The sequence below is a fragment of the Lygodium microphyllum genome, chromosome 9 (assembly GCF_053477565.2).
Source record: "Lygodium microphyllum isolate KBCC chromosome 9, Lygodium_microphyllum_v1.1.10, whole genome shotgun sequence".
Taxonomy (NCBI): domain Eukaryota; kingdom Viridiplantae; phylum Streptophyta; class Polypodiopsida; order Schizaeales; family Lygodiaceae; genus Lygodium; species Lygodium microphyllum.
Window position 1 is genome coordinate 76,075,691 of NC_141143.1, and position 24,819 is coordinate 76,100,509.

Here is a 24,819-nt window from a genome sequence, read left to right on the forward strand (position 1 = left end):
GATGCATGTTGATGTACTATGAGGGAAAGTGGTAGTACCCTCACACTTTGGAAAAGATGGATGCAATCAAGAATCGATTATGTAAGCTATACCAAACAGGATGTGAGGATTCCAATTGTTCAAAATGGGAGTAGATTTGTTGCTATCAATGTCTATGCCCATAATACTAGTTATGCACATATAGATCTCTAGTCAAGGCTTGAAGATATAGTGATTTGGAGGCTAATCTTTTGGTAGGAGAACTATAACTTGGTTGAGTGCCTGGTAACCCAAGTTCGAGATGGAGAAAAAGAAGTCTAAGAAACTCCAAATGCAGACACAATGGAAGGAGCAAGAAGGGAAACTGCCAATAGCGCAAGGGCGACCTCAAAAGCTAAATCAAAGGCAAAGGCACAATTTTTAAATGCAGGTCGCCCCTAAAACTCTTGCAAAAGAGCGCCAGGCTCCCTTCGGTACAAATTGTAAAAGGTAGAAGGGCATAGGTAAAGAGAAAGGGAAACTAGAAGGAATGGGAAAAGAGGACCTTGCTGCAATGAGCGGTCATGTAAAAAAGGGGATTGGGTGCCCAAAGCGATAAGGGTTTTGTATATAGACTCAAAAAGTGAATGAGAAGCTCATTCTTTGTGTATGGCTAAAGTGGACTCTTCTTCTTCCCTTCTTCTCTCCTTCTTGCTTGCTTGTGTGTGCTTGAGAGAGGAAGCGTGAGAGTGTGAGGGAGTGAGTGTGTGAAGGTGAGGGATCTTGGAGAAGAAGCTCTCCATCATCTCCTCTCTTCTTCTTCTTCTCCTTCTCATTCTCCTTCTCCTTTTCTTTCTCCTTCTCCTTCTCCTTCTCCTTCTCCTTCTCCTTCTCCTTCTCCTTCTCCTTCTCCTTCTCCTTCTCCTTCTCTTCTCTTCTCTTCTCTTCTCTTCTCTTCTCTTCTCTTCTCTTCTCTCGTGCGCGGCTATGGAAGATGGAGCTTGGAGGTGGAGGCTTAAGGATGCTTGAGCTCACATCACAAATCGTGGAGCTACTAGCTTGCTTGAATGAGGAGGCTACTCATTCGAGCATCAAGGTAAGCTCACTACACCTTGTTAGGATCGAAGGCCTATCAACTAGGTGAGAAATAGCCATTTGTGCTCACTTGAAATGCTTGAAGCAATAAGCGGTCTATGGGTCTTGGTGGTTGAGTGTGAGCTCCCTCTCCATTTTGGTTCCATTGTCGGGACCAACGAATTCAAGCTTGAGCACTTGCGTGCCTCAAATCGAGCAACGAAGTAAGGGTTTCATCCTCAAACCAAAGCTTGAGATAAGTAGGAGATTTTGGGATTTTAATCTTTGCAACAAGTATTTCGGTTTTTCGATGATTAGGCAAGTAGGAGGAATCATTTCAGTATTCAGCCCATTCGAATCAAATGTTTGGACACTTGGCCCACCTTGCCACATGGCATTCGTCCCAGGCATTCGAACACGTCATTCGGCCATTCAGATCGGCCTCGAATGGGCTGAATCTAACACTCTGACCCTACAATTCAAACCAACCTGGACGAATTTAGATTTTTCTTGAATGGACACTTTCTAATCCTGACTCACCTGGACCATAGCCACGGATAAACCCCCGAGAGCGATACAGATGAATAGAACACATTTTTGGCACAAGAAATGAGAGAACCAGTGAATTGCAGATCTAGCAACGACGTTAGCCAAACTTGCTAGATGTCCACCCCGCTAAGAGTGCCAAACTGAGCCATAGACCCTCAATTAGACCTTGACTAAGTGGAAGGACACAGCACAGACCCTAGAGACCAACAAGAGCAGTCAATGGCCAAGATTAAAGCCCTCTTAGACCAAGAACATAGACGGAAGTGCTAAATCTGCATTTACCATTAGGCATTGCACCCCACATTGTTTTCGACACTTGAAGTGCACTTGAGAAAAGCTAAAAGCCTGATTTCGCACAGTGCACGAAAAAGAGCACACACACACACGCAGAGTAATGGTAAATTGAGGATTGTCTGTAAATAACAAGGAATTCACTCAGACTTAAGAAACTGAATGAACCCACCAATAGGAGAAGACTTGAGACTTAGACAAGTAATCAAGAAACCCAAGTTGTAGGACCAAGAGGAAGACACAACAGAGAAGTCAAATGCATTAAGGACCAATATCATTGGGGAATTGAATCTACCCGACTTGATCAATCTCATCGACAACCTAGTGGAACAAGAGACCGTAGACATGGCAGAGACCAGCTCGAACCGCAAATGCAACGAAGAGCTTGATTTAGGGGATTTCCCAAATGAACTCCAATAAATAGTAACCAAGTACGATTTACAAACCTAGATGGACCACCATGGTAGGCCATCTGAGGATATCTTAGCAGACCTTGAAGAGGACACGAAACTAGCATGGAAAGCTTTGCAAGGCATAGTGGCATACAATCAAGAACGACAAGCTAAAAGCTTACGATAGAATGTAGAAATGCTAGAGATCTAGTGAGTATTAGCCTTAGCAAACAAAAATTGAGAAAGACCTGACACAGAGAAAGAGAGAGCACTAGAGGGAGACCTTACGCTGAACGAGCTTCTCATGAAGAAACTATTGGATAACACATTGGTAGAGCAAAGCGCAGCAGCACTAGCAACTTCATTGCTTGCAGAATTAGGAGTCACTTAAAGCTCTAAGTGCCAATTGAAAATCCATGTTTTTCCTAAGAAGTTAGATAAGTACTAGCCAAATGACGATCCCGTATAGTTTCATGGAGCAATTCGAGCATGTCTGCAAGGCCAATGGCCTCATTGATCTCATTCAGCACTTGCAAGCTTTCCGTCTGTGCCTAGGCAAAAGGGTAGGGCCTAGTACACGAGCTTAGATGCTATAGAGCGTAATAATTTCAATAACCTCAAGAATCTCTTTATTAAGAGATTCTTGCAGGCTGGGTACTCAGACAATCTGATAGTGTGGCTAATGAACGTAAAGTAGAAAGGCAAGGAGGACATACGAGACTATGTTACCCACGTGCGGAGTCTCTTTAAGAGAATTCCGACAAACAAATGACCGACTCATAGAACAGTGTCCACTGTCTTTATCAATGGAATACACAATGAAGAGCTTTACAATGCCTTGGCAGAGGCAACTCAAGCTTGCAACGAGACACGCTGACTAGGGTCTTTGAAGAGGCCATTCGAGTGCATGACCAGCTCAAGGAGAGGAGCTCCAAGGGCTCAAACCAAGACGAGACTAGCTCTAGAACCTCAAAAAGGAAAACCATATCTAGCGAACGATCAGTCTCAAGTAGCCAAGATAAGGGAAAGAGTGCTAACTAGAGCCATAAGCTAGCAGAAATGAAGATGGAGCTAGCGAGACTACAAGAGATGATGAGGAGACCTATGGCCCCACACGTCCAATGCTTGTATTGTGGTAGAAACCACCTGCTAGCTAAGTGTCAAGACCCTAGGTCTCGACCATGCGCCAATTGCGGTAGGTTCGGCCACTGTGCCATTCATTGCAAACTGTCAAGGAAACTCCTATACTCACAACCTTACAACCAGCCTTACCTAGGGAATAGGTCGCCAAATTTCTTCGGGAGGGGATCCCCATTGGCTCTCCCTGCACCTAATGACACTAAACCAGCCATTCCTAGGATGAGATAAAACCCACAGGCATAACCTGGCTACCTAGACCTTTTGTAACCCATCCACCAAGCGACACTCTAGTCAACTATGTGGAGAAGCCAAATGATGACGACGAGCCCTACGTGAACCCTACGTCTCATATGATGAAGAGGGCAATCCAATCCTCGTAGATTATCGATCAGTACTAGTGGAGGCGCTAGGTAGAGGTAGAGGCAGAGACTTAGGAGGGTAGACATCCAAGAGCCAATCTCATGTTGGACTTGCGGTCACCCAAGACACATCTCCTCATGCTGCCCTGAAAGGGAACAAGCCAATCGAGACAATGTTGAATTTAGATACATTGAGTGTGGAATCACACATCTCTTTGCCAATTGCCCTAGACAGAAGCCATCCACTAGCTCAACAATCGTGCCATCAATCCCATTGCGGGTTGTTTGGTATTGAAACACACAATGGTGAGGCCATGTCCATCCCGTTGCATATCATGACCTGAGTGTAGATAAAGCAAGCCAACATATCATTGCCAGGGCCTAGCAACTTAGACACAACCTCAATCGAAAAGAAGAGCCATAGGCAAAGAAAAAAGAAAACCGATGCAAAGGTCACACTTAAAACCGAGAGTGCCACAACATTGCTTGTTGGAAAGAATGTGACTGACGCAGAAGCAAAGACATCCGCTCCAAAGACTATTGAGAAGGGGAGTGCTAAGGTAGGAAAGTACCCCAATCCAAAGCCCCAACTAGAAGCCATAAAAAAGGTGAAGGAGTGGGTGAGAGAAGCCCAAGAACACCTAAAGGACGTTGAGCCCATCTTGGAGGATGAGATCAATGATCTCTCAAGCGTAAGCATATCAGTTTTGCCTCCACGACCAAAATTGAGAGATGCAACTGCACCACAAGCAGTGCCGCTTAGATGGAGTTTAAATGCTATGGGCCAGCAAATTAGCCAAAGCCATTGACCAAGAAACATAGAGAAAAAAAACTATTTAGAAATCTTCTCACAATGCTAGTAACCACTTCGATGACTTAAACTTAGGAGACCTACTTAGGTAGCATCCGACACTATGGCAAGAACTGAAGCAGTGGGTGGAAGGATCAATAGAGTAGGCTGCAGCTAAGGCTGCAGAGCTGACTTACACGAGCATGACGTAGTAACACAGATACCAAGTTTGACACTGCACTCAGTGCCCAAGTCTATGCACGTGAATGCTTTCTGGGAAGGCATAGGGATGCATGCAGTCTTACCAGTCCTAGCTCTAGGTGATACCATGAGAAAGGGAATTGTAGACAAAGGGGTACGAGTCAATGTGCTTAGCCACATAGTGCTCCAGGCTTGGGGTAACCCGCCTGTTGAGAATGCTAGATTTAATGTCACATTGGCTAATGGAATGAAAATGAAGCCATTTGGAGTGCCAAAGAATTGGCCAGTGAAGATTGCAGGAGTCCAATTCTCTGTAGACTTCATAGTCATGAAGAAAGTAGACTACGACATTCTGATAGGCCGACCTTGGATGTGCAATGCACGAGTCATAGAGAACTAGGGCAATGGTCTAATCTTCCTAGGCAATTGTATGGAAGCAGTGAGAGTAGAGAGATGGATACTTGGAAGACTACGCCAGTTGACTTAGATGTCATCTCAGCCATGCTGAAGGGTGACGTGCAAGTTAGAAAATTGTACGGGCCGCTCACCAAGTATATCCCTTGTCCTAAGGATGAGCAAGATTGGATGCATATGCTAGCCACAATCGATCTTCCATTCTCAGATAATGAGAAGTACGAACAAGTCGCCAAGGCAATTGGTAAGCCTAGTGCCACGCCCTCAGTACCAGTCTTCATGATGGCTAGGAGCTCACATAGACAACCCGACCCTGTCATATTCCACATACCAAAAAACAAGCGAGAACTCCTTGAGATCTTAGAGCATCTGACGAACAAGCTAGCTGGCAACCCAGCAACCAATCTCAAGCCACTCAAGGATCTCTTGGATGGACCCAAGTGGTGGTGGACTAAGGTGCACGACCAAAACTTAATGTACAATTGGGCCTTAGTCACTGATGAAAAGGAAACACTGTATCAAGACTTAGGAGATGACGAGCAGTCGAATGAGGATAGTTCTAACGACAAATACGAGGAATGCTACTCCTTCAGTGTGACGAGAGTGAAGGAGAGATCAATACGATAGAATACGGCACTAAGGGACATGTAATTGAGCAAATACGATTAGACTCCAAATCTCAAAAGAAGAACACTTTTAGAATTGAGAGAGGAGTCATGCGCATGGATTACGATCACACATGGTTGGAGCATATAGGAGCAATTGACTATGAGCAAGCATGCATGGTCCAACCGAGTGTTGCACCATTATTCAAGACAGATTCACCCTCTCAGCTACGACCGCAAGGAGAGACCCCCTCTTCTAGCAAAGGCGGAGAGTTTGATTCTAAGTCGGAAGTAATCTCAGACAGTGATCCCGAAACATCTTGACCCATCTAAGACCAAATGCACTAAAGGAGACTTACTAATCCACCTAAGGTGCCAAAGGTTGAAGAAAGAACAAAAGAACTAACCTAAGGAACCGCAAGGCTGAGGAGCAAAGAAAGCCGCAAAACCTGCTGAAACAATTCACAAAGTTTAAGAAAGGTGATAGGGTAGAGATCTTGCTAGGAGCCAAATGACAAGGGCAAGCAAGTGAACCAATAGAATGTACTGAAGAAAAACGGAAAGATCGAAGTGTGCATCAACTACAAGAAAGTCAACACTACTACCAAGAGAGACAATTACCCATTACCGTACACTGAGCATATGCTCGAGCGAGTAGGTGGTAAAGGAACCTACAGTTTTTGGGACGGCTTCTCAGGGTACAATCAGGTGCAAGTGCATCCTGACGATAGGCACAAGACTGCATTTGTCACTGAGTGGAGGGTCTTTCCCACATAGTCATGCCCTTTGGGTTGACAAATGCACTAGCCACATTCCAAAGGCTCATGTGTGCCATATTCAGAGGCATGCTCAGGAAAGAGCTACAAGTATTCGTTGATGATCTGTGTGTTCACTCTAATTGGAAGGAACTCATCTGCCTACTCCTGTTTGTCAGGTCCACCCGCCCTGCTCGACAGCTCCTGTTCGTCAGGCAAGACCTGTAGCTCGTCACCCTCACCTGCCTGTGCAGTCGCCAGCAGGCCTGGGCATCGTCTGCCTCCAGCTCGTCTGCCTGTGGTACACCGTCTGTCTCCAGCGCCACCTGTCGCTAGCCCTGCCTGATCCTGCTGGCAAGCTCTGCCAGCTCCAGTGCCACCTGACTAAAGCGCCACCTGACTGTGGCACGCCGCCTGCCTGTGGCACGTCAGCAACATGCCGTCCTATTCGCCCGCTCCGATAGCCCGCCCGACTCCCGTCTGACCAGCGACCTGCCACTATGCTCGTCCGCCTGCAGTCCACGTCAACCAATCGTTTGTTGACCGACGTCCGCCCTAACCACGTCAGGTATTTTTTAACAAAAAAAAATTATCCCTTTAGTCCAGAACAAAGTTCTGGAAGAGGAGGTTCATACGCAGCACGCACAGCATACAGAATACAAGTGTGGGATAAATTTGATGCAAATTTCTAGACTTGTTCATCAGAAATTTTGGGGCTTTTATGTATTTTGAGGACAGTTGCATATGAACTGCTGTTACAGTAATAGAAAGACTGTTTTGACATAAATTTTGGCAGAAATTTCGGGGATTTTGATATAATAGTGTTGCTGAGCACTGTTTGCACCTTGGGAAGCATGCATTAAAAGACAGTTTCCGACAGAGTACGCCCTTGCACATTAATTGCAGAAGTGTGTTTGCTGCAATTTCTGGAAATTTGCAGATTTCCAGTCCTTACTGCTTTGACATTGCTCATTTGTCTTTGGAAATTTGTCATCATGGCAAATCAGGGAGGTGATGTCTTTACGTATGTATCCAAGGAAGACAGATTGGATGGAAAAATTTACTCGCTATGGTCATTCATGATGAAGAATGTATTAGTGGCCAAGAATTTATGGGATTATGTCAGTGGAGAGGAAACTCAACCGGGAGTTGTAGCTCCCGTTACTCCTCCTCCTCAAGGAGCACGTCGACAACGGGGACCTCAGCCCGCTCCACCTCAGCCACTTCCTCCAAGAACTGCAACTCAAAAAGCTTGGGATACACGTGATGCACAGGCCTTGTCGCTGATTGCTCTAGCAGTTCAAGGGTCCATCATCTGTCACATTCGTTCAGTATCTTCTTCACGAGATACATGGTTGACTTTGGAGCATATGTTTGCAGGAAAGAATGAGACTCGGATCTCTTTCTTGAAGAAAGAGTTAGAGACTTTGAAGATGAATGAGGGTGATTCTATGCAGGATCACTTGAATAAGATTCAGGACTTGAGGGAGCAGCTCATGAATGTAGATGAGTACTTTTCGAATGCACAGTTGATATCCACCACCTTGAATTCCTTACCTCCTTCGTACTTGTCTTTTCATACTACATTCAACCTCACCATGAGGATTGCCGAGCACCCACTCACTTTTATTCAGCTGGTTAGTTTGCTTCTAGAGGAGGAGCAAACAAGGAAAAATAGTGGTGTGGATGCTATAGTCTCTGAGCAGGCTTTGTGGCAAGACAGAAAGGCAAAAACAGCAAGTTGAAAAATGCTCCAGAGTTCCGGCACTTTGGGCACATCGCAGAATCAGACACAAGGGGGGACGCAAGCTAAAAAGGGAAAATGTCATTATTGTAAGAAGCTAGGCCACTATATCACTGAGTGCAGGAAGCGCATTGCCAAAGAGAAGAAGAAGGAGTCAGGAATGTCTGTTTCTACTACTCCTTCCACTGCTAGTGAGTCCGCGTCCTTTGTTGTGGACAGGGACTATTGTTTTTACACTTGCAATTATGACATCTATTGGGCCGATAGAGCTCTTAGCTCTACAGAGGATGCTGACACTTGGTTCTTTGACAATGGTGCTTCTAGACATATTACATCTCGTAGAGATCTGTTTGCTTCAGTTAGTGCACCTCCCATTAGGAAATCTATACAGTGTGCCAATAATGCATCATACCCTGTTTGTGGTATTGGGGAGATTCAGCTCACAGCCATTGATGGCTCTATTCTCCGCCTGCAAGATGCTTTGTTTGTGCATGGAATCAAGAAGAATTTGCTTTCTATTTCTTCTTTGGCATGTTGTGGTTTGCAGGTCACATTTGATGATGACCGTTGCATGGTTAGAGACAAAGAACGCACGACTTTGGTCTTGACAGGATCTTTGTGTCCTGGTTTATATGAGTTGGATGCTCTTTCAGTAGATCAAACGGCATACTTGACATCCACTCTTACTCCTGCTATGATATAGGCGAAGTTATGGCATGCTCGTTTGGGGCATGTAAACTTTGGCAGCTTGATGCTTTTGCAGGGTACTCAGATGCAGGATGGCTTACCTCTCTTGGAGAGACCTCCTGAGCACTTATGCAAGGGATGCATTTTAGGGAAAATGCATCGTTTCTCATTTCCTCGTGATGTTGCTTTCAGAGCAACAACCAGATTGCAGTTGGTGCATTCAGATGTTTGTGGGCCTATGCAAACCATGTCATTGGGCGGTTGTTATTATTTTGTGACATTCATTGATGATTTTACACGTTTTTGTTGGGTCTACTGTTTGAAAAAGAAGTCAGAAGTGTATGATGCATTTTTGGCTTTCAATGCACTTGTTGAAAATCAATTTGGGTGCAAAATTAAGACTCTCCGTTCGGACCGAGGGGGGGAATACATGTCCTCTATGCTGAATTCTTTTTTGAAGCAAAAAGGCATAGTCCATCAGTACACTACTGCCTATACTCCACAGCAGAATGGGGTAGCAGAGAGGAAGAATCGGTCACTCATGGAGATGGCCAGATGTATGCTGAAGGCAAAGAGCTTGCCTCATAGTTTTTGGATGGAAGCAGTCATGTGTGCTTGCCATATTTTGAACAGATGCCCTACCAAAGCCTTGAAAACCATCACACCTTTTGAGGCTTGGAACAGCCATAAACCTTCTGTTGGTCACTTTCCTACCTTTGGGTGTCTTGCCTATGCCCATATTCCATAGGTACTTAGAAAAAAGTTGGACAACAAGGCTGTTAAGTGCATTTTTATGGGATATAGCAATGAGAGCAAAGGCTACAAACTCTATGATCCCGTTATAAAGAAGGTTTTTGTCAACAGGGATGTTGTTTTTTATGAAAAATCAGAATTATCCTTGGCTGGTTTGGACACATATTAGGCTGCCTGTGATGTTTTTGAAGGGATGCTGCCCATTACTTTTGGTGATTCAGCTGGAGCTTCAGGAAATGAACCTAATGTTCAACGAGCTGCTCCTATGGAAAGTGCAGAAATTCAGCCATTGGCTGATCAGAATATTCAGCATAATGCTGAAACTGAAATTCAGCAAGAGCTTGCACACAGTCAAGAAACTAGACAGTTACCTAGATGGTATTTGTAGACTATGCAAGATAGTCCTTTGGATGCACCCATGGCTGGTCGTACTAGAAGGCAAACTCGTTTGCATAATTCAGCACATACCATGGAGTTTGTTATGGCAGCAAGTACTTTTGATAATGAAGAGCCTAAATGTTTTGAGGATGCACAACACAGTGTGCATTGGATGGCAGCAATGCAAGCTGAATTAGATTCTATTACTAAGAATCAAACTTGGGATTTGGTGTCCTTGCCATTTGGGAAGAAAGCCGTTGGAACGAAATGGGTCTACAAACTGAAAAGGAAAGCAGATGGATCCATTGATAAATATAAGGCACGGCTTGTAGCTAAAGGCTACGCATAGAAAAAGGGCATTGATTATGAGGAGACATTTGCTCCTACTTCCCGTATGACGACCATCAGGTCTATGATTGCTTTGGCTGCACATTATGGTTGGACAGTGCATCAGCTAGATATCAAGACTGCATTTTTACATGGGGAACTTCAAGAGGAAATTTATGTATACAGCAGCCCATTGGTTTTGCAATTGAAGGCTCTGAACATTTGGTATGCAAGCTCAAAAAGGCACTATATGGTTTGAAACAAGCTCCTAGAGCTTGATATGCAAAAATAGATGCTTTCTTGCTTGGTCAAAGGTTTCTAAACAGCTCATCTGAGTCTACCCTTTACGTATGTAAAGAAGGGGGATCTATGCTGATTATATGTCTTTATGTTGATGACATTTTGCTCACTGGAACACATGCTGATCAGATTTCAGCATTCAAACAAAATTTGCAGCAAACTTTTGACATGTCTGACTTGGGAGTTTTGCATTACTACTTGGGCATCCAGTTCATACATGATGCTCGAGGTATTGGGCTATCACAGTCAAGGTATATTGGGCAGCTTCTTGAGAAGTTTGGCTTATAGGATTGCAAGCCAGTTTGTACCACCATGGAACCTGGACTGAAACTGTCATTACATGATGATAGTGATTTGTTTGATATACATACATATGCTCCTGCAATTGGATGTCTTATCTATCTATGCAACACTAGGCCGGACATACAGTTTGCAGTTTCAGCTTTGAGCAGGTATATGCATCAGCCACGTATGTCACATTGGCAAGCTGTCAAGCGTGTTTTTCGTTACTTGCAAGGTACTCGATCTCTTGGGTTGCTTTATGCCAAGGGGGGACCACTGCAATTACATGCTTACAGTGATTCTGATTGGGCTGGTGATTATGATACACGTCACTCCACTAGTGGCAATTGTTTCTTTCTTGGCTCTTCTTGCATTTCTTGGCTTAGCAAGAAACAACCCACTGTTGCCACATTGTCATGTGAAGCTGAATACAAGGCAACTTTCATTACCACAGTTGAATGCATATGGCTTGGACGCTTGCTAGCTGATCTGGATGTATCTGTTACGGAGCCTACTCCTTTGTTCACTGACAGTCAGAGTGCCATTGCAGTGGCACGAAACCCAGTGTTTCATGCCCGCACGAAACACATTGAGATCCATTATCACTTTGTCAGAGAGAGGCTACATGCAGGTGATATCAGCCTTGTCTATTGTCCTACCACCAGTAATGTGGCAGACATCTTCACCAAAGCTCTTCCTCGTGACAAATTTGAAGCATTTCATGATGCTTTAAATTTGATATCCTTTGATGGCGGATGATCCTTGTACTCTTGATCACTCTTCACTCCAGGGGGGTTTGTTGGGTATTTGACTCACGCCTCACTTACGCCTACGCTCATATGGGAGTGTTGGTGATCAGTAGGACACTGGGGCACTTTTTACCCTCGGTAGGAGAGGTTTTTTCTCCCAGACTTATAGTCTTATTGTCGTATGTGCTTATGTTACACACTTATGGGCACTTAGTGTGTGTCGGGTGTGAACACCCCCTACAACCCTAAGGTTTAAGGGTTGTACTTTGTACTTTCTGGTTACACTCTTTCAGTCTATTCTCTTGGGCGTCTGCTTCACTCTATCTCTCTCACTCTCACACTGTCTACTGAACTCTCAGCTGCACCTCGATCCTTCCATCTCACAGCTCTGTGAAACCCATAGAGCCTCAAATGCATAGGCTAGCAGAGCCTAAACAGATCCATCGACTGAAACCACAGCTTGCTACTAACAAACTGCCTCAATCTAGTCCTACTAGTGTCCCTAAGACCTCACAAGCATCTAGTAGCATGACACCCGCAACTCCAACCAAACCCATCGCACAAGAGGCCCAACCACACCCTCAAGAGCAACCAAAGCCACAACAATCAGCTACCGAGTTATCTAGCTCACAACCAAACCCCAACCACATGTAGGCCTTGGACCCTCTTACGAGTGAAGATTAATTCTCACTTTGGCCGCAAATTTAGCAGACAATATAGAAGATGACTTGGTTGCTTGCCTTCAATGGTTGGACACCACATTTACCACACTTGCTAAAAGCTATGATCAACTAGACCTAGGTCTTTTGGATGAGTCTTTAGCAACGGAGGTACATACTCTACCTTTCTCATGGGAAGAATTCGAGTTCGTATTCGTTAAAGCTCTCCAAGTAGCTGAGGAACTAATTGCCACTGAGATTTCCCGAGACCAAGCGTGCAAACGCCTCATTACGTATTACAACAAGAACATGGTCCTTGCTCCCAACCAGAAAATTAAGGAGTTTAAGCAACTTGCTAACAATGACTCCTCTTTCTTGAGGAAATAGTATACTCTCTTATTTCAATGGGAGCTAGAGGGCTACCAAATCATGACTAACGATGAGCAACATTGTGCCTTCAAAACCTCAGAGTATGACCCCACTTATGTAGCTCCAACCTCCTATAGGGTGTTGACCACCATTCATAACCGACCCCTAGAAGAGCACCTCCTGACCCACTCGTATTTAGATCAAATTCTGATTGAGGAGGAGTTACACATTGCCAATCGAATAGACTCCGATGACTTCATCATGGATGTTCTCACCTACATCACTCAAGTAGACATCTGTCCTTTTGACATGGACCGCTATGCTAATCGAATACAATCCAAACTTCTATGCTTGGCTCATGTGAAAATAAAACACCAAGAGCACGCATTGAATGCCCTTGACCTCTCAACCCTTAATCCTAAGAAAGATTCTTCTCAATTCCAAGAGAAAGGGGGTAAGATGAATCAAACACGTAAGGTGAATGAAATATGCAAGGAAAAAACAAAGCCTCAATCAATGTCCAAAAGAAAAAAATGATTAAAAATCAACTTGTGATTGAGAAAAAGTGTCATAAAATTTTTGGAAATGGATAGAACTACTTGAAGAAAAAGTCTCCTTCTATACTTAAGCATTTCAATCGTCCATAGGCACATAATCTTTTTCTTTCCGTAATAAATTGTTTTAAGATAATTAATCATGAGCATGGCTTAATGAAAGGCACCCACTATGGCAGGACAGGAAAAGACCAGCAAATTGCCATTCTCAAAGGAAGAGCAGGCAAAGTACGATCTCTCAGTTGAAACTAGGGCCTTTAATCAGTTCAAGTTAAGGCATGTCTTGAACTTGGATGATATAGCCATGGAGAAGCAAGCCATAAAACAATTTGTGCAGCAATGCAATTTGCAAAAGTACGTGGAGGCAATTGAACTATAACTAGTGTGCAGTGTTCCTTTGGACCTTCAATAGGAACCGCAGCACTATGACCATGCGAAAAGGAGAGAAAACACACAAGGTACAGATTGAGTTGACACCCGAGTCGGTGGAGAAAGCATTGGGCCTAGCCAACAAGATGGAAAGACGACCAAATAGAGATGTGTATGCCATGCTAGGAATGGATAAAGTGATGGTCCACACTAGCAATGATATCAGCTTGGCTAATATTCCTGATCCAAAAATCTAGTTGCATAACAAAATGGCGCAGCCACTATTCTCTAGCCAAAGGTACAACTCGATAATGAGTCGAATCAATGTGTCTATGCTAGAGAGCATCGCCGCTAGATCTCTAGATGAAGTAAACCTCAACGGTTTTGTGTGGAAGACCATTGAGTCTTCAGCAAAGGCATTGGCAACAAGAGGAAGACTTGCAGGAGGAGAGTCCCATGATTCTAAGGCAACAAGAAAGGCATCATCCTCAAAGGCCTCGGCCATCACGTTTGGTGGGGTTTTAATTGTTATCATCAGGGAAGCAACAGGGGAAGGACAGGGAGCAAGAGAAGGAGTTGATGAAAGACCTAACAGGTCGCCTCCCTACCAAGAACGAGAACAATCCAATGAGAGAATACTAAGTGACAAAGAGGAGGAAAAGGAAACACAATCTAGCCATGGAGGGGCTAAGAAAGCAAAGAAAAAGACTTCATAGGAGAAGCAAGAAGAAGAATGGAGGAAAAAGGAGAAAGTAGGTTTGCAAAAGGCTCGAAGAGAGTCTAAAAAAGAAGAGGAAGAAAGGAAGAAAAAAAAAAGAGTGTGAGAGATTATATGAGGAATCAATAAGAGATGAAGAAGAAAGGAGGAAAACAGCTGAAAAAGAGGAAGAATTGAAGAGGAAGCAAGAAGAGGACATCACGCTAGCAACGTGCATGTCAATGGAACAACAATGCAAATAGGACGAGATGGGTGTTATGAGCTCACCACGAGATGAAGGCCTAGGCTCAAGTGCCCAAGTTCTAGAGATCACGTCACCTTCGGTGAAAGAAGGTAAGGGCAAGGGCCTAATTGATCCCATCCCTACTCTCCTAGTACCCACCACCACCCCTACAATCAAAACCACCTAAGGCTCCATGCCTAAAGTCGATGCCAGCAACATCTTGGCCTGAGTGCAATTCTTGGTGAATAAGGAAATGGCCCAAGGGGCAGGTGAAGGAACTCCCGAGGCACGAACTAAGAGACCGGCAATAGTAGACATCGAGTCAAGACAGGACCCTAAGAGGCAGAGGGTGGAAACCTCCATGACCTCCATTCCCACAATGATGATGCCAAGCAGTGTCTTGGCTTGGGTGCAATTCTTAGTGAATAAGGAAATGGCCTAAGGGGCAAGTGAAGGAACTCCCAAGGCAGGAACTAAGAGACCGACAACAGCAGACGATGAGTCAAGACAGGACCCTAAGAGGCAAAGGGTGAAAACCTCCACAACCTCCATTCCCACAACAATGACGCCACCTGCAAACTATGATGAGTACGTCTAAGAGCTTCTCTCATAGTTAGAGAAAACAAAGGAGGATAAGAAAGTAACAATGGCTCGGTTAGAAACCAAAAAGGAGTCCATGGCTGCATTCCAATTAGAGAAGACCTGCCAAGTAGCTATGTGCTAGAAAGAAATACATGAGCTGAAGGTAAAGCTCAAAGCTAAGGAAGGCAAAGAAAGAAAGTGGGAGGCAAGGCTAACTGAGGAGAAACATGCCAGTGCAACCAGTGGGTGTCAGCCTTAGCCTCGAAGAACAGAGGAGTTATCTACTAGAGGCAGGCTTAACCTCACAAGAAGTGGATGCCCTAGGGTTCATTGAGGGGGCAAAATAGGAGGACAGACAAGAGGAAGAGCCATGAACAAGTTTTGAGATGGGACCTCAAGAGGAAGAACTCCTCCCACAATCCCCTTCCCCTCGACCTGAAGTACAACAGGAGGTGGACACCTCTACAGAAAGAAAAGCGAAGCTTAAGAAGAAGAGACAATAGATGGTAGAACAAGCACGGAGAAGATGGAATGCCCAACCAACAATAGTGCCAACAACACCTATCCCACCAAGGCAAGATGACTTCCCAATAAGCTTTAATGTTGAACTCATGATCTGGGAGCAACAAGAGACTGTCGTGAGCCCTTCGACTTTAATTTTCGATTTCCCACCAACTTGCGTAGAGTACTGCAAGTCAAGGTGGTGAAAGAGGTAAATAATGTCAGAAGCAAGCTAGGACACAAATGGATATTGGAGAGGGCATAGAACCCTACCTTATGGGAGATAGAGGACACAGATTTTTGGCATAACAAAGTTTTTGAAATACCCAGAGCAATGAAGAGCTATGAATGCCAACCAACGTGGTGAAGACACATTTTTTATGTAAACATGGATGCCTGGATGGCATTTTGTAACACCCTACCCTTCGAAAGATATTAACTCGACTTTCATGCCATATCCAAGAAGGGTAGGAGTGGATTTTAATCCAAGCATCCAAGGCAGATATGACTTTCCATGGATCTATAATGTGAATGCTACTAAACCTAAAGAAGCCCTAGTCTTCACGTCAGAGGCCCTATACAACTCAATAGTCCTCTTCATTGATGAATTCTCTTCTTGCCCTGATCCCGCTTTAATCCCAATGTGTAACTATATTAGATTGCTTAGAATGCTACTAAGGTAGGATCCAACACCAAAAGAACATCACCTCCCAACACTCTTTTTTTATCCCAATGGCAAAGAAGCTACGCTATGGCTAGATTAGTGATGCGTGCTGCTCTACTCCCCTAATTTTGCTTAGCCCTCTTAGAAGATATGAATGATAGCCGCTTCACCCACTGCAATCATCCATTTCTTTCCACCACCACTCTCCAAGTACGTCTAAACCTCAAGGGGTACATGCAGAGCTAGAAATTCCTTGAAATAACTCTTAAGCCCCCAGAACCACCCTCTCATGACTGGATGACAAAGACTAGCTTCTCGTCATATTTATGTAATTAAAAAATAAAAATAAACTAAAAACAAAGGAAAAAGAAAAAAGAAAAGAAAAGAGAAGGAAATCACAAGAAAAAGCAATTAGATCACCTCACTGCATGTAGGCCACAGCTACTGCACCTAGGGGTTCTCGAGTTAGGTGCATCCGGTGACTTCGATCGGCCAGCTCCATCCCTAACTCCCTAGCCCATTTTGATTCCCCACATCATGCTTAGGGCACATCAAGGGCAGGACATACCAAGGGAGATCACACTCTCGCCTATGGTTAGACATGTCTCCCTAAGCCGCACCCACTGCACCTTCCTTATGCATGAACTAGGTCCTCAAGTGTGGGACAACACACAAGCTTGCCCAGCTCCCAGTCCCACTAGCATGAGCATAATGTACCACATGGTAAGGTCGACACTCCCCCTAGATAGCGCACTTATTTTCTTTTCAGGTATAGACAAAGGCTACAAACCACCAACTTCGAAGGCCCCGTCATCCACTCCCACTATTCTTGGCCTCCACCACCTCAACATTTTGATCAACTTCTCTCCAACAACCAATCCCCAAGAGGCCCCATCATCATCCACTCTTCTACCACCCTTCAAATCACCTAACCCTCGTCAACCTCGAGGAAGTTACTATATGTATATCCCCTACATCATGTGTGTTCAAGGCCTATTTATAAATATCCTTATCTGTGATTTTTTTCTAAATAAAGTATAACCCTTTTCTATTGAATCTATAAATAACCCCTTTATATTACACCCTTCTGTATGTAAAAAATGTATAAAAATGATATTTTAAAAATACATTATTTTGAACCCACGTGATGCACACATATATTCATGAGTAACTTACTCGAGTTGTCAACACAGACCCGCAAGTGCCATGGGATTGGCACTCATCTAGGAGGGGGGGTAATGTTAACTCCAGTTCGAGATGGAGAAAAATAAGTCCAAGAAAACTCCAAATGCAGACACAGTGGAAGAAGCAAGAAGAGAAATAGCCAAAAGTGTAAGGGTAGCCTCAAAAGCTAAGTCAAAGGCAAAGGCACATTTTTTAAATACAAGGCGCCCCTAAAACTCTTGTAAAAGAGCACCAAGCTCCCTCCAATGCAAATTGTCAAAGGTAGAAGAACATACGTAAAGAAAAAGGGTGACTAGAAGGGAATGGGAAAAGAGAACGAAGCTCATTCTTTGGTGTGTGGCTAAAATGGACTCTTCTTCATCCCTTCTTCTCTCCTTCTTGCTTGCTCGTATATGCTTGAGAGAGGGAGTGTGAGAGTGTGAGGGAGGGAGTGTGTGAGGGTGAGGGATCTTGGAGAAGAAGCTCTCCATCATCTCCTCTCTTCTTCTTCTCTTTTCTTCTCTTCTCTTGTCTCGTGCGCGGCTATGGAGAATAGAGCTTGGAGGTGGAGGATGGAGGATGCTTGAGGAGGCTGGAGGATGCTTGAGCTCGCATCATGAATCGTGGAGCTACCAGCTTGCTTTTTGAAGGAGGAGGAGGATACTCATTCGGGCATCAAGGTAAGCTCACTACACCCCGATAAGAGCGAAGGTGCGTTGGCTAGGTGAGAGATAGCCATTTGTGGTCGCTTGAAACACTTGAAGCAATAAGCGGTCCCTAGGTCTTGGCGGTTGAGCATGAGCTCCCTCTACATTGCCTTAATGAATGCTCACATGCGATAGAGAGTATGTATGTAAGGGAGGCATATGCATGGTAGAATTTGCTTTGTGCAATCTAATGTTGAGTTATTGGACCTTGCTTCTATACAAAGCGTAAATGAACTTAGCTCCTTCATTTAGAGCAATAAGCACAAGGATTCAACTTGTCTTTAAGCAAAATTTATCATTGGAATATCACCTCACTTACCTTAATGTGCAAATAGTTCTGATTCATGATGTTTTTAAGGCTAAGGTTGAGAAGTCGTGGCTTAGTGAAATTGAAGGCTCTAACTAGTAAATCTCATGATATTCTTCTTCATGTTGTATATGGCTTCTCAAGTTTAGCTAAAGTCAAGTCTATTACTCTAGATAAAGTTGAGTCATCATAACCCTTACTACCAAATATCATACTATTGTTCTTAACATTGGGCATGAATTTCCTAATGATGAAATTTTGTTTGAGCTCATGCAAGAAACTAAAATATACTTGGAGAAGAATTAGAACAAGTCTAGACTACATGCAACTAGAGTTCTCTCAAAAATACAATGGTTGAAGATTGGGGACTCTCCATCCAAATCCTTCTTCAAAGTAGTTAGTAGAATAAGGCATTGGATACCAATATTCAACCCCAGGGGTTCCACCTTATGGAACATGTAAGATACCACGTGAGTTCAAAAGAAAGGGTATTATATTTAGTAAAATTTACAAGATTATATTACAAAAAATATTTTTTAATTATAATTTAAAAAAAGCATAAGTTTAGTAAAGTAAAAGATGTCATTATAAGGCATTATAGCATGTAAAGAAATGGTATTTCTTAATATCCTTTGAACACATATTATATAGATGATTTCTTATAAGTGGACTCCCTGGATATTCAAATAATTGATAAAGAGGGAGCTTCACATAAAGATGAAAAAGTTGTTTCTACCATGTTCAAAGATTTCCTATCAAGAATCCCATGTTTTGAGTTACCAATGGATGATGGCTACTATGTTGGGACTTTAGGCTTTATGGAATATGTGCTTTGAAAGATAATGGATGAAAACACATGGAAAATGTGTCATCCTTTCATAGAGCATGAGTTGAAACATGTGATTTTCAATTTGAAGAATAACAAATATTCTCAAATGGCTAGACTACCATTTGACTTTTTTCAAGAGAATTTGTAGCTTTGCAACAACGATCTAATAACATAATGAAGCTCAAAGATCAAGTAAGATATCACATATGATGAGTGTAAGAGTATTTAAATGACATAAAATCAATCAATTTTCAACATTCTTTAAGATTATTTTGCTAGTTAAATGTTGCTAAACCTTTGGCTTTGATAACCAAATCTCTCTTAATTAAAAATATCTATAGTAAGGCATTTGGTTTTATTCACATCAAAAGGATTTATGAAGCAACCTTAATATGCTATTGTTGATTGATTATGCCATGTATAAATTACATAGTGCAATGAACAAAATCTTAGAAAGAAACAGAGAGTAAACAATAGACTAGATAAGAATTGAGATTTCTTTAATTACAAATAGACTAGTATGGTAATGGCTTTGTCCACCCATGTGCTTCCATGACGAAGCTTCGATGGCAATATAGATAGATTCTATGTGAAGCAATTAAGGCTAGCTAGATGAGCTTTAATCGTAGAAAAAATAGATTATTGTGATTTTGAGGGAGTCTTCTTTTTATAGTCTACAAATGTGGTTAAGTCAGCTGAACTGACATGCCTAATTGTTAGCATTCACTAGTTGGCAAAGGAATATTCCCTTGCTATCAGGGGCCCCCTCAAATTTCCAAACAAGTACAAGGCCTGCCTCCATTGGCCCTTGAGACCTAAGATAGGGGTTCTTGCTAATAACTCCCATACTCTACAACTTGATGTAATGTCTCTCAACTCTCAAGTTACTACCAACTTAAATACTCCATCTAGTCCATAGGCCAGACTTGCATATGTCAACTTTTTACCATCCAATCACATAGAACATTTGACATACAATCCAAGATTCAACTAATATTTGGGCTCAAACATGGCTTCTCCTCATAATAAGGGTCTTACAACTTTGAGCACCATGGCTCATTCGTGGTAGCTTATAAGGGTGGGGCATTGAACATATCTAATGTGACATCCTATGCAACAAAAAGTTTATCATAATTAGCATTGACCTTAATAAGGCGTATGGCTAAGTGAAGTGGGATCGTGTTGTATCAATGAAGAAATTGGGTTTTCCAATTTGGAAATATAGCAAATACGTTTTTTTCAAAATGCAAGTGTTAGAACTCATGGTAGATTTGATATTGATGGATGTTTGTAGACTCTTGCAATAAAGGGATCATAATGCAAGAATTCTATGTCCTCAAGCCCATATTTAGCTTTAAAATAATCTCACTATTGAGAATGTGAATATAATCTTGGTGGAAGATGAGAGCATCAAAATGCTACTCCAGTTCTATGATAACTTTTGTGATATTTCTAGTTCTTTAAAAAAACTAAGGTTCTAAAGCTACATTTTGATCGTGACAATAAACTACTAGAGGCTTTTAACTTAGAGGACATTGGCCTAGGGAAAATCATTAGATAATTGGGTTGCTCAACAATGTTGGGTTTAACAATGAAGCAAATATTTGATTGGTTGCTTGAAAATTTTCAAGTGCCAAGATGCTTACACGGCATAGACTGATGATGGAAATCCTCCAAAGGTTATGCCTTGATGGCAATGCTAAAGATGCTTTGAAAAAGGCTAAATGTTATGTTTTGATTTTGAGCCTCGTTTACCTATTGAAAAGCATGTAAAATCCTTACATAATGTTGTATTGAAAAGACAACCACAATATTTCTTAATCCCATCTACTACCATGAGCATTTGCAAGGGACCTTGATGACATGGTGGAAACTCTATATCACTCTTGTATAGTAGTGTTAATATCATTGTATCTATAGTGCAACATGCTAAATATGGGGTGGCTCTTTTCATGGGTTCATGATGTCGTGAGAGTTCTAGGGGTTGAAAGAAACGATGATGTATATATAGGAAAACCCATAAAAAATCTTTGTTAACATTGCTTGTTAGGGCATATGCCCTCACAAGAAGTTTTTGCCATTTTCCCATGTGAGAGAAGGGGTCTTTTTCCCTTGATTTTCCTTATGATATTGAGCATCGTGAGCTTCTCGTTGAGAGGCACTACATATCTAGCTAGGTGTGATTGAAGGCAAGGGATTGTTGCCTCACACCCTGGGTTGACAATCATGAGCTTTTGGCCAAGAGGTATTGCATGTCTAGCTAGGTGTGATTGGGGGCAAGGGACTGTTGGCACACACCCTAGGTTGACAATCCCCTAGCTCCACCAAGGTCCATGTACTTCTATAGTCTTCCCTAGAATAACAATCCAATACCTATCCTTAAGAGACCATGTCACACACCACACCTAAATATATATGCACTCTCTCCCTCACACAAGCTCATGATGCACATTGTGAGAGTTATTAGGGAAACTGTCGAGAACTCCTTGTGCCCTAGTTAACTTGAGTTCGTTGCGAGTTAGCAGTAGGAAGCCTACCTGCGTTGTGGGCTGCCCGGATGAGCAACTGGTCGAGCATGAACTTAGCGGGATTGGAGTCGGGGTGCGCACTGATGAAGCCATGCACGAGCTCCACCACCTCCCCGTCGCTGAAGAAATCGAAGAGCCCATCGCTGCCCATCACAACAAACAGATCCTGCCCCGACAGCTTCCGCACTCCCACATGAGCCTTCGAGCTGATGTAAGGCGGGCTCACCAGATTGGGCACACGCAGCATCCCCATCAACTTGTCGTTCAATTCGGCCTGTTGCATCGGAATCATCAGCATGCATCATAGTGATTTCAGGGACACTAGCCGCACATATATCTATATGTGTGTGCGTATGTTATATGTGCATAAGCACCAATTACCAGTACAAGACGAAGTGCTTCGATTTCTGGACTTGGCACCAACCTAAGCATTGTTTCAATGGTTTCAGATTATATGGCGGCATCTGGATAACTCCCGCATCAATTGCTTTTTGATGCATTGTTTTAACCGTTTATGTGTCACAAGAAGTTCTTGACATGTGGGAAGAGGGGCTCTTTTCCCGTTCTTTTCCCCTCTAGTGTTCAACATCATAAGCTTCTGCTCGAGAGGCACGACATACCTAGCTGTAGATAGGGGGGGCGGAGGGGGCAGCGACGGCTGGGGGCTGCAGGTCCCCATCCCACCCCCAGATGGCAGCTTCCTGTCCCTGGGGCCTGCAGGTCCCCACCCAACCCCAAGATGGCAGCTTCCTGTCCCCAACCACACTTGGCTAGGTATGCGTTCCCTCCTACGCAAAAGCTTATGATGTTGTTGTAATTAACAATGTGGGAATTATAGTGGGAATGTCTAAAATGTCTTGTGTGTGTAGAGCATCACAATAGCTACGGTTAGAGCGCAGCACCATGTGTAGATGTATCAGAACAGCTCCATCACAAATGTGTTTAACCACAATGTTGAAAGATTGTTAATTCTGTCCTGTGTTAATTAGTGTCCCAGAATATACCTTCTTCAGGTAGCCAGCTCCAAATGCACGTGTCAGCTTGATCCTGCCTTTCACACGCCCACCACGAATGGCAGAGGAGTCATCTGGGTGCTCTGCTATCACCCTCTCCCTCTCAGAGCTTTTGACCACCACATGGTCTTGTGTGAGCTGAAAGAATGTCAATGTATTGGCATTTGAGCCCTCCTGTGATCCAGCTTTTGTGGCTAAAATGGCCCTGCTATCTCCCAAGTTCAAGGTGTAAACGTAGCCTCTATACAGGAGGACAACAAGCACACATGATCCCACCATCGCCAATTCCGGCCGGTCATCTGTTTCTTGTTCTACCATTCTCAGAAAGCTAGCCTCAGCCTCCTCTAGGGCCCTTTGCAGGGAATCCAGCACTTTCTGTTGGAAAGCCATGTCCTGATTGTCATTGTAATGCTGCAGTTTAGCATGTTCAGATGATGGGTTTCCAGCCTCTTCACTTTTGCTTGAGGATGGATCCCCCCTCCTCATTTCTATGCTCTGGCTGTCACCTTCTTTATGATGCTCATCTTCCTGCTGGCCTTCACCTTCTTTATGATGATCATCTTCCTGCTGGCGAAGGTCGTGACCTAGTTGATGAGGGTGATGACCCTGATGATCATAATGATGATTAGAAGGAGGAGGAGGATGGCACCCTAGCAGTATTGTGATCTTCTCATACAGTGTACCAGCAAGAAAATCAGCTGCATCCCTGCCATTGAATCCATCATAAATGGCACAGAAGAGCCACTCATCCTGCTGGGAGCAGACTGCCTGTATGCGGTCCTCGCCTGCAGCACCGCCCGCAGTCTGGAAATCCGTGGCAGTCAAGAAGCTACTACTACTGCTGGGCTCCCATCTTGGCCGAGTGACACGAGAGGCGGCAACGTTAGGGTCCCTGCAATGAGGTTGAGGTGCAGGCACAGACGAGGACGCTGCTGCAGCAGAAGAACAAATAAGGGACTCAATTACGGAGAAAGACGGGGATCTCTCCAGGGGCCTGAAGGACTTGGGCGAGTCAAGGCCAGGGAGAATCTCTTCACCGATGAGACCTTTCCCAAGGCGCGTGTTTGCAAGTGTGAAATTGGCACCCAGAGCAGCTCCAGACAAGCAAGAGAAGGACCAACCGCGTGCCCTCGAGAAGCTTGGCCTCTTTGCATTTTCTTGCCGTGATGATGGCCGTGGTGGTGGCAATGATGGAGAATATGAGGATGACAACGATGATGATGAAGAGGACGATGGGGAATCATTAAACCTGTGAGTATGGTCACTGTCCGGTTCTCTCATATTGAATCTGTAACCAAAACTGACACTCAATTCCTGCATAGAGCCGGGGCTCTCGGGCTCTCGACTCCCCTGCGACTCCATGGATGAGTGAGCAGAAGAAGCTGAAGGGGCTAGCTAGGGCGGCTCAAAATGGGGGGCAACATGGTTTGATGACATTTGCTCTAGCGATGAGACAAAAACACAGAGAGAGAGGGGGGGGGGGGGAGGGGGAGGAAGAAGGGACGGGGGGTGTGGGGGGGGTTGGGGTGTGTGTGTTATCTGACTTGTAAAAGGCTGGGCGAAAGAAGGACTGGCCTTTTGCTCAGCTGGGAAGGCAGTAGCACACAGGAGTTAGTAGAGCCCCTCTTCCGCCCTTCTTTTTCTGAATCTTCCAGTCTTAAAGGAATCCTCCGTGGCATCCTTGCGGCCACTCACATCGCGCCACGTGGCAGAATGCGAGGTTATAAAAATTCCGAGGGAGCGTGCCCACCACCCGCCGCGTCATAGCAGCGACGCCCTTTGGTTTGCTTTTTTCCTATGTCGCTTGTCTCCCTCGCCCCCCTTCTTTTACCAACGGCCAAAGGAAAGGTCCACTCCCCAAGTACCCGAACTCCCACATCACCA

At 43.9% G+C, this 24,819-nt stretch overlaps 1 protein-coding gene across 2 annotated transcripts in view; it reads right to left on the reverse strand.

Annotated features, from left to right (window-relative positions):
• LOC148031199 (putative protein phosphatase 2C 40) overlaps nt 1-24,426 on the reverse strand; it is a 37,811-nt gene extending 13,385 nt beyond the window's left edge. The window contains exons 1-2 of one of the 2 annotated variants that reach the window (XM_087684732.1): nt 22,927-24,421; nt 21,932-22,196 (exon numbers count right to left, since the gene is read on the reverse strand). In XM_087684732.1, the coding sequence (XP_087540858.1) occupies nt 21,932-22,196; nt 22,927-24,297 (1,636 nt within the window). In that variant the 5' untranslated portion in view covers nt 24,298-24,421. Of the gene's footprint in view, nt 1-21,931; nt 22,197-22,926 lie in introns of both variants that reach the window. The other variant, XM_087684733.1, reaches the window with a different exon arrangement.
• Nucleotides 24,427-24,819: the final 393 nt, after the last annotated feature.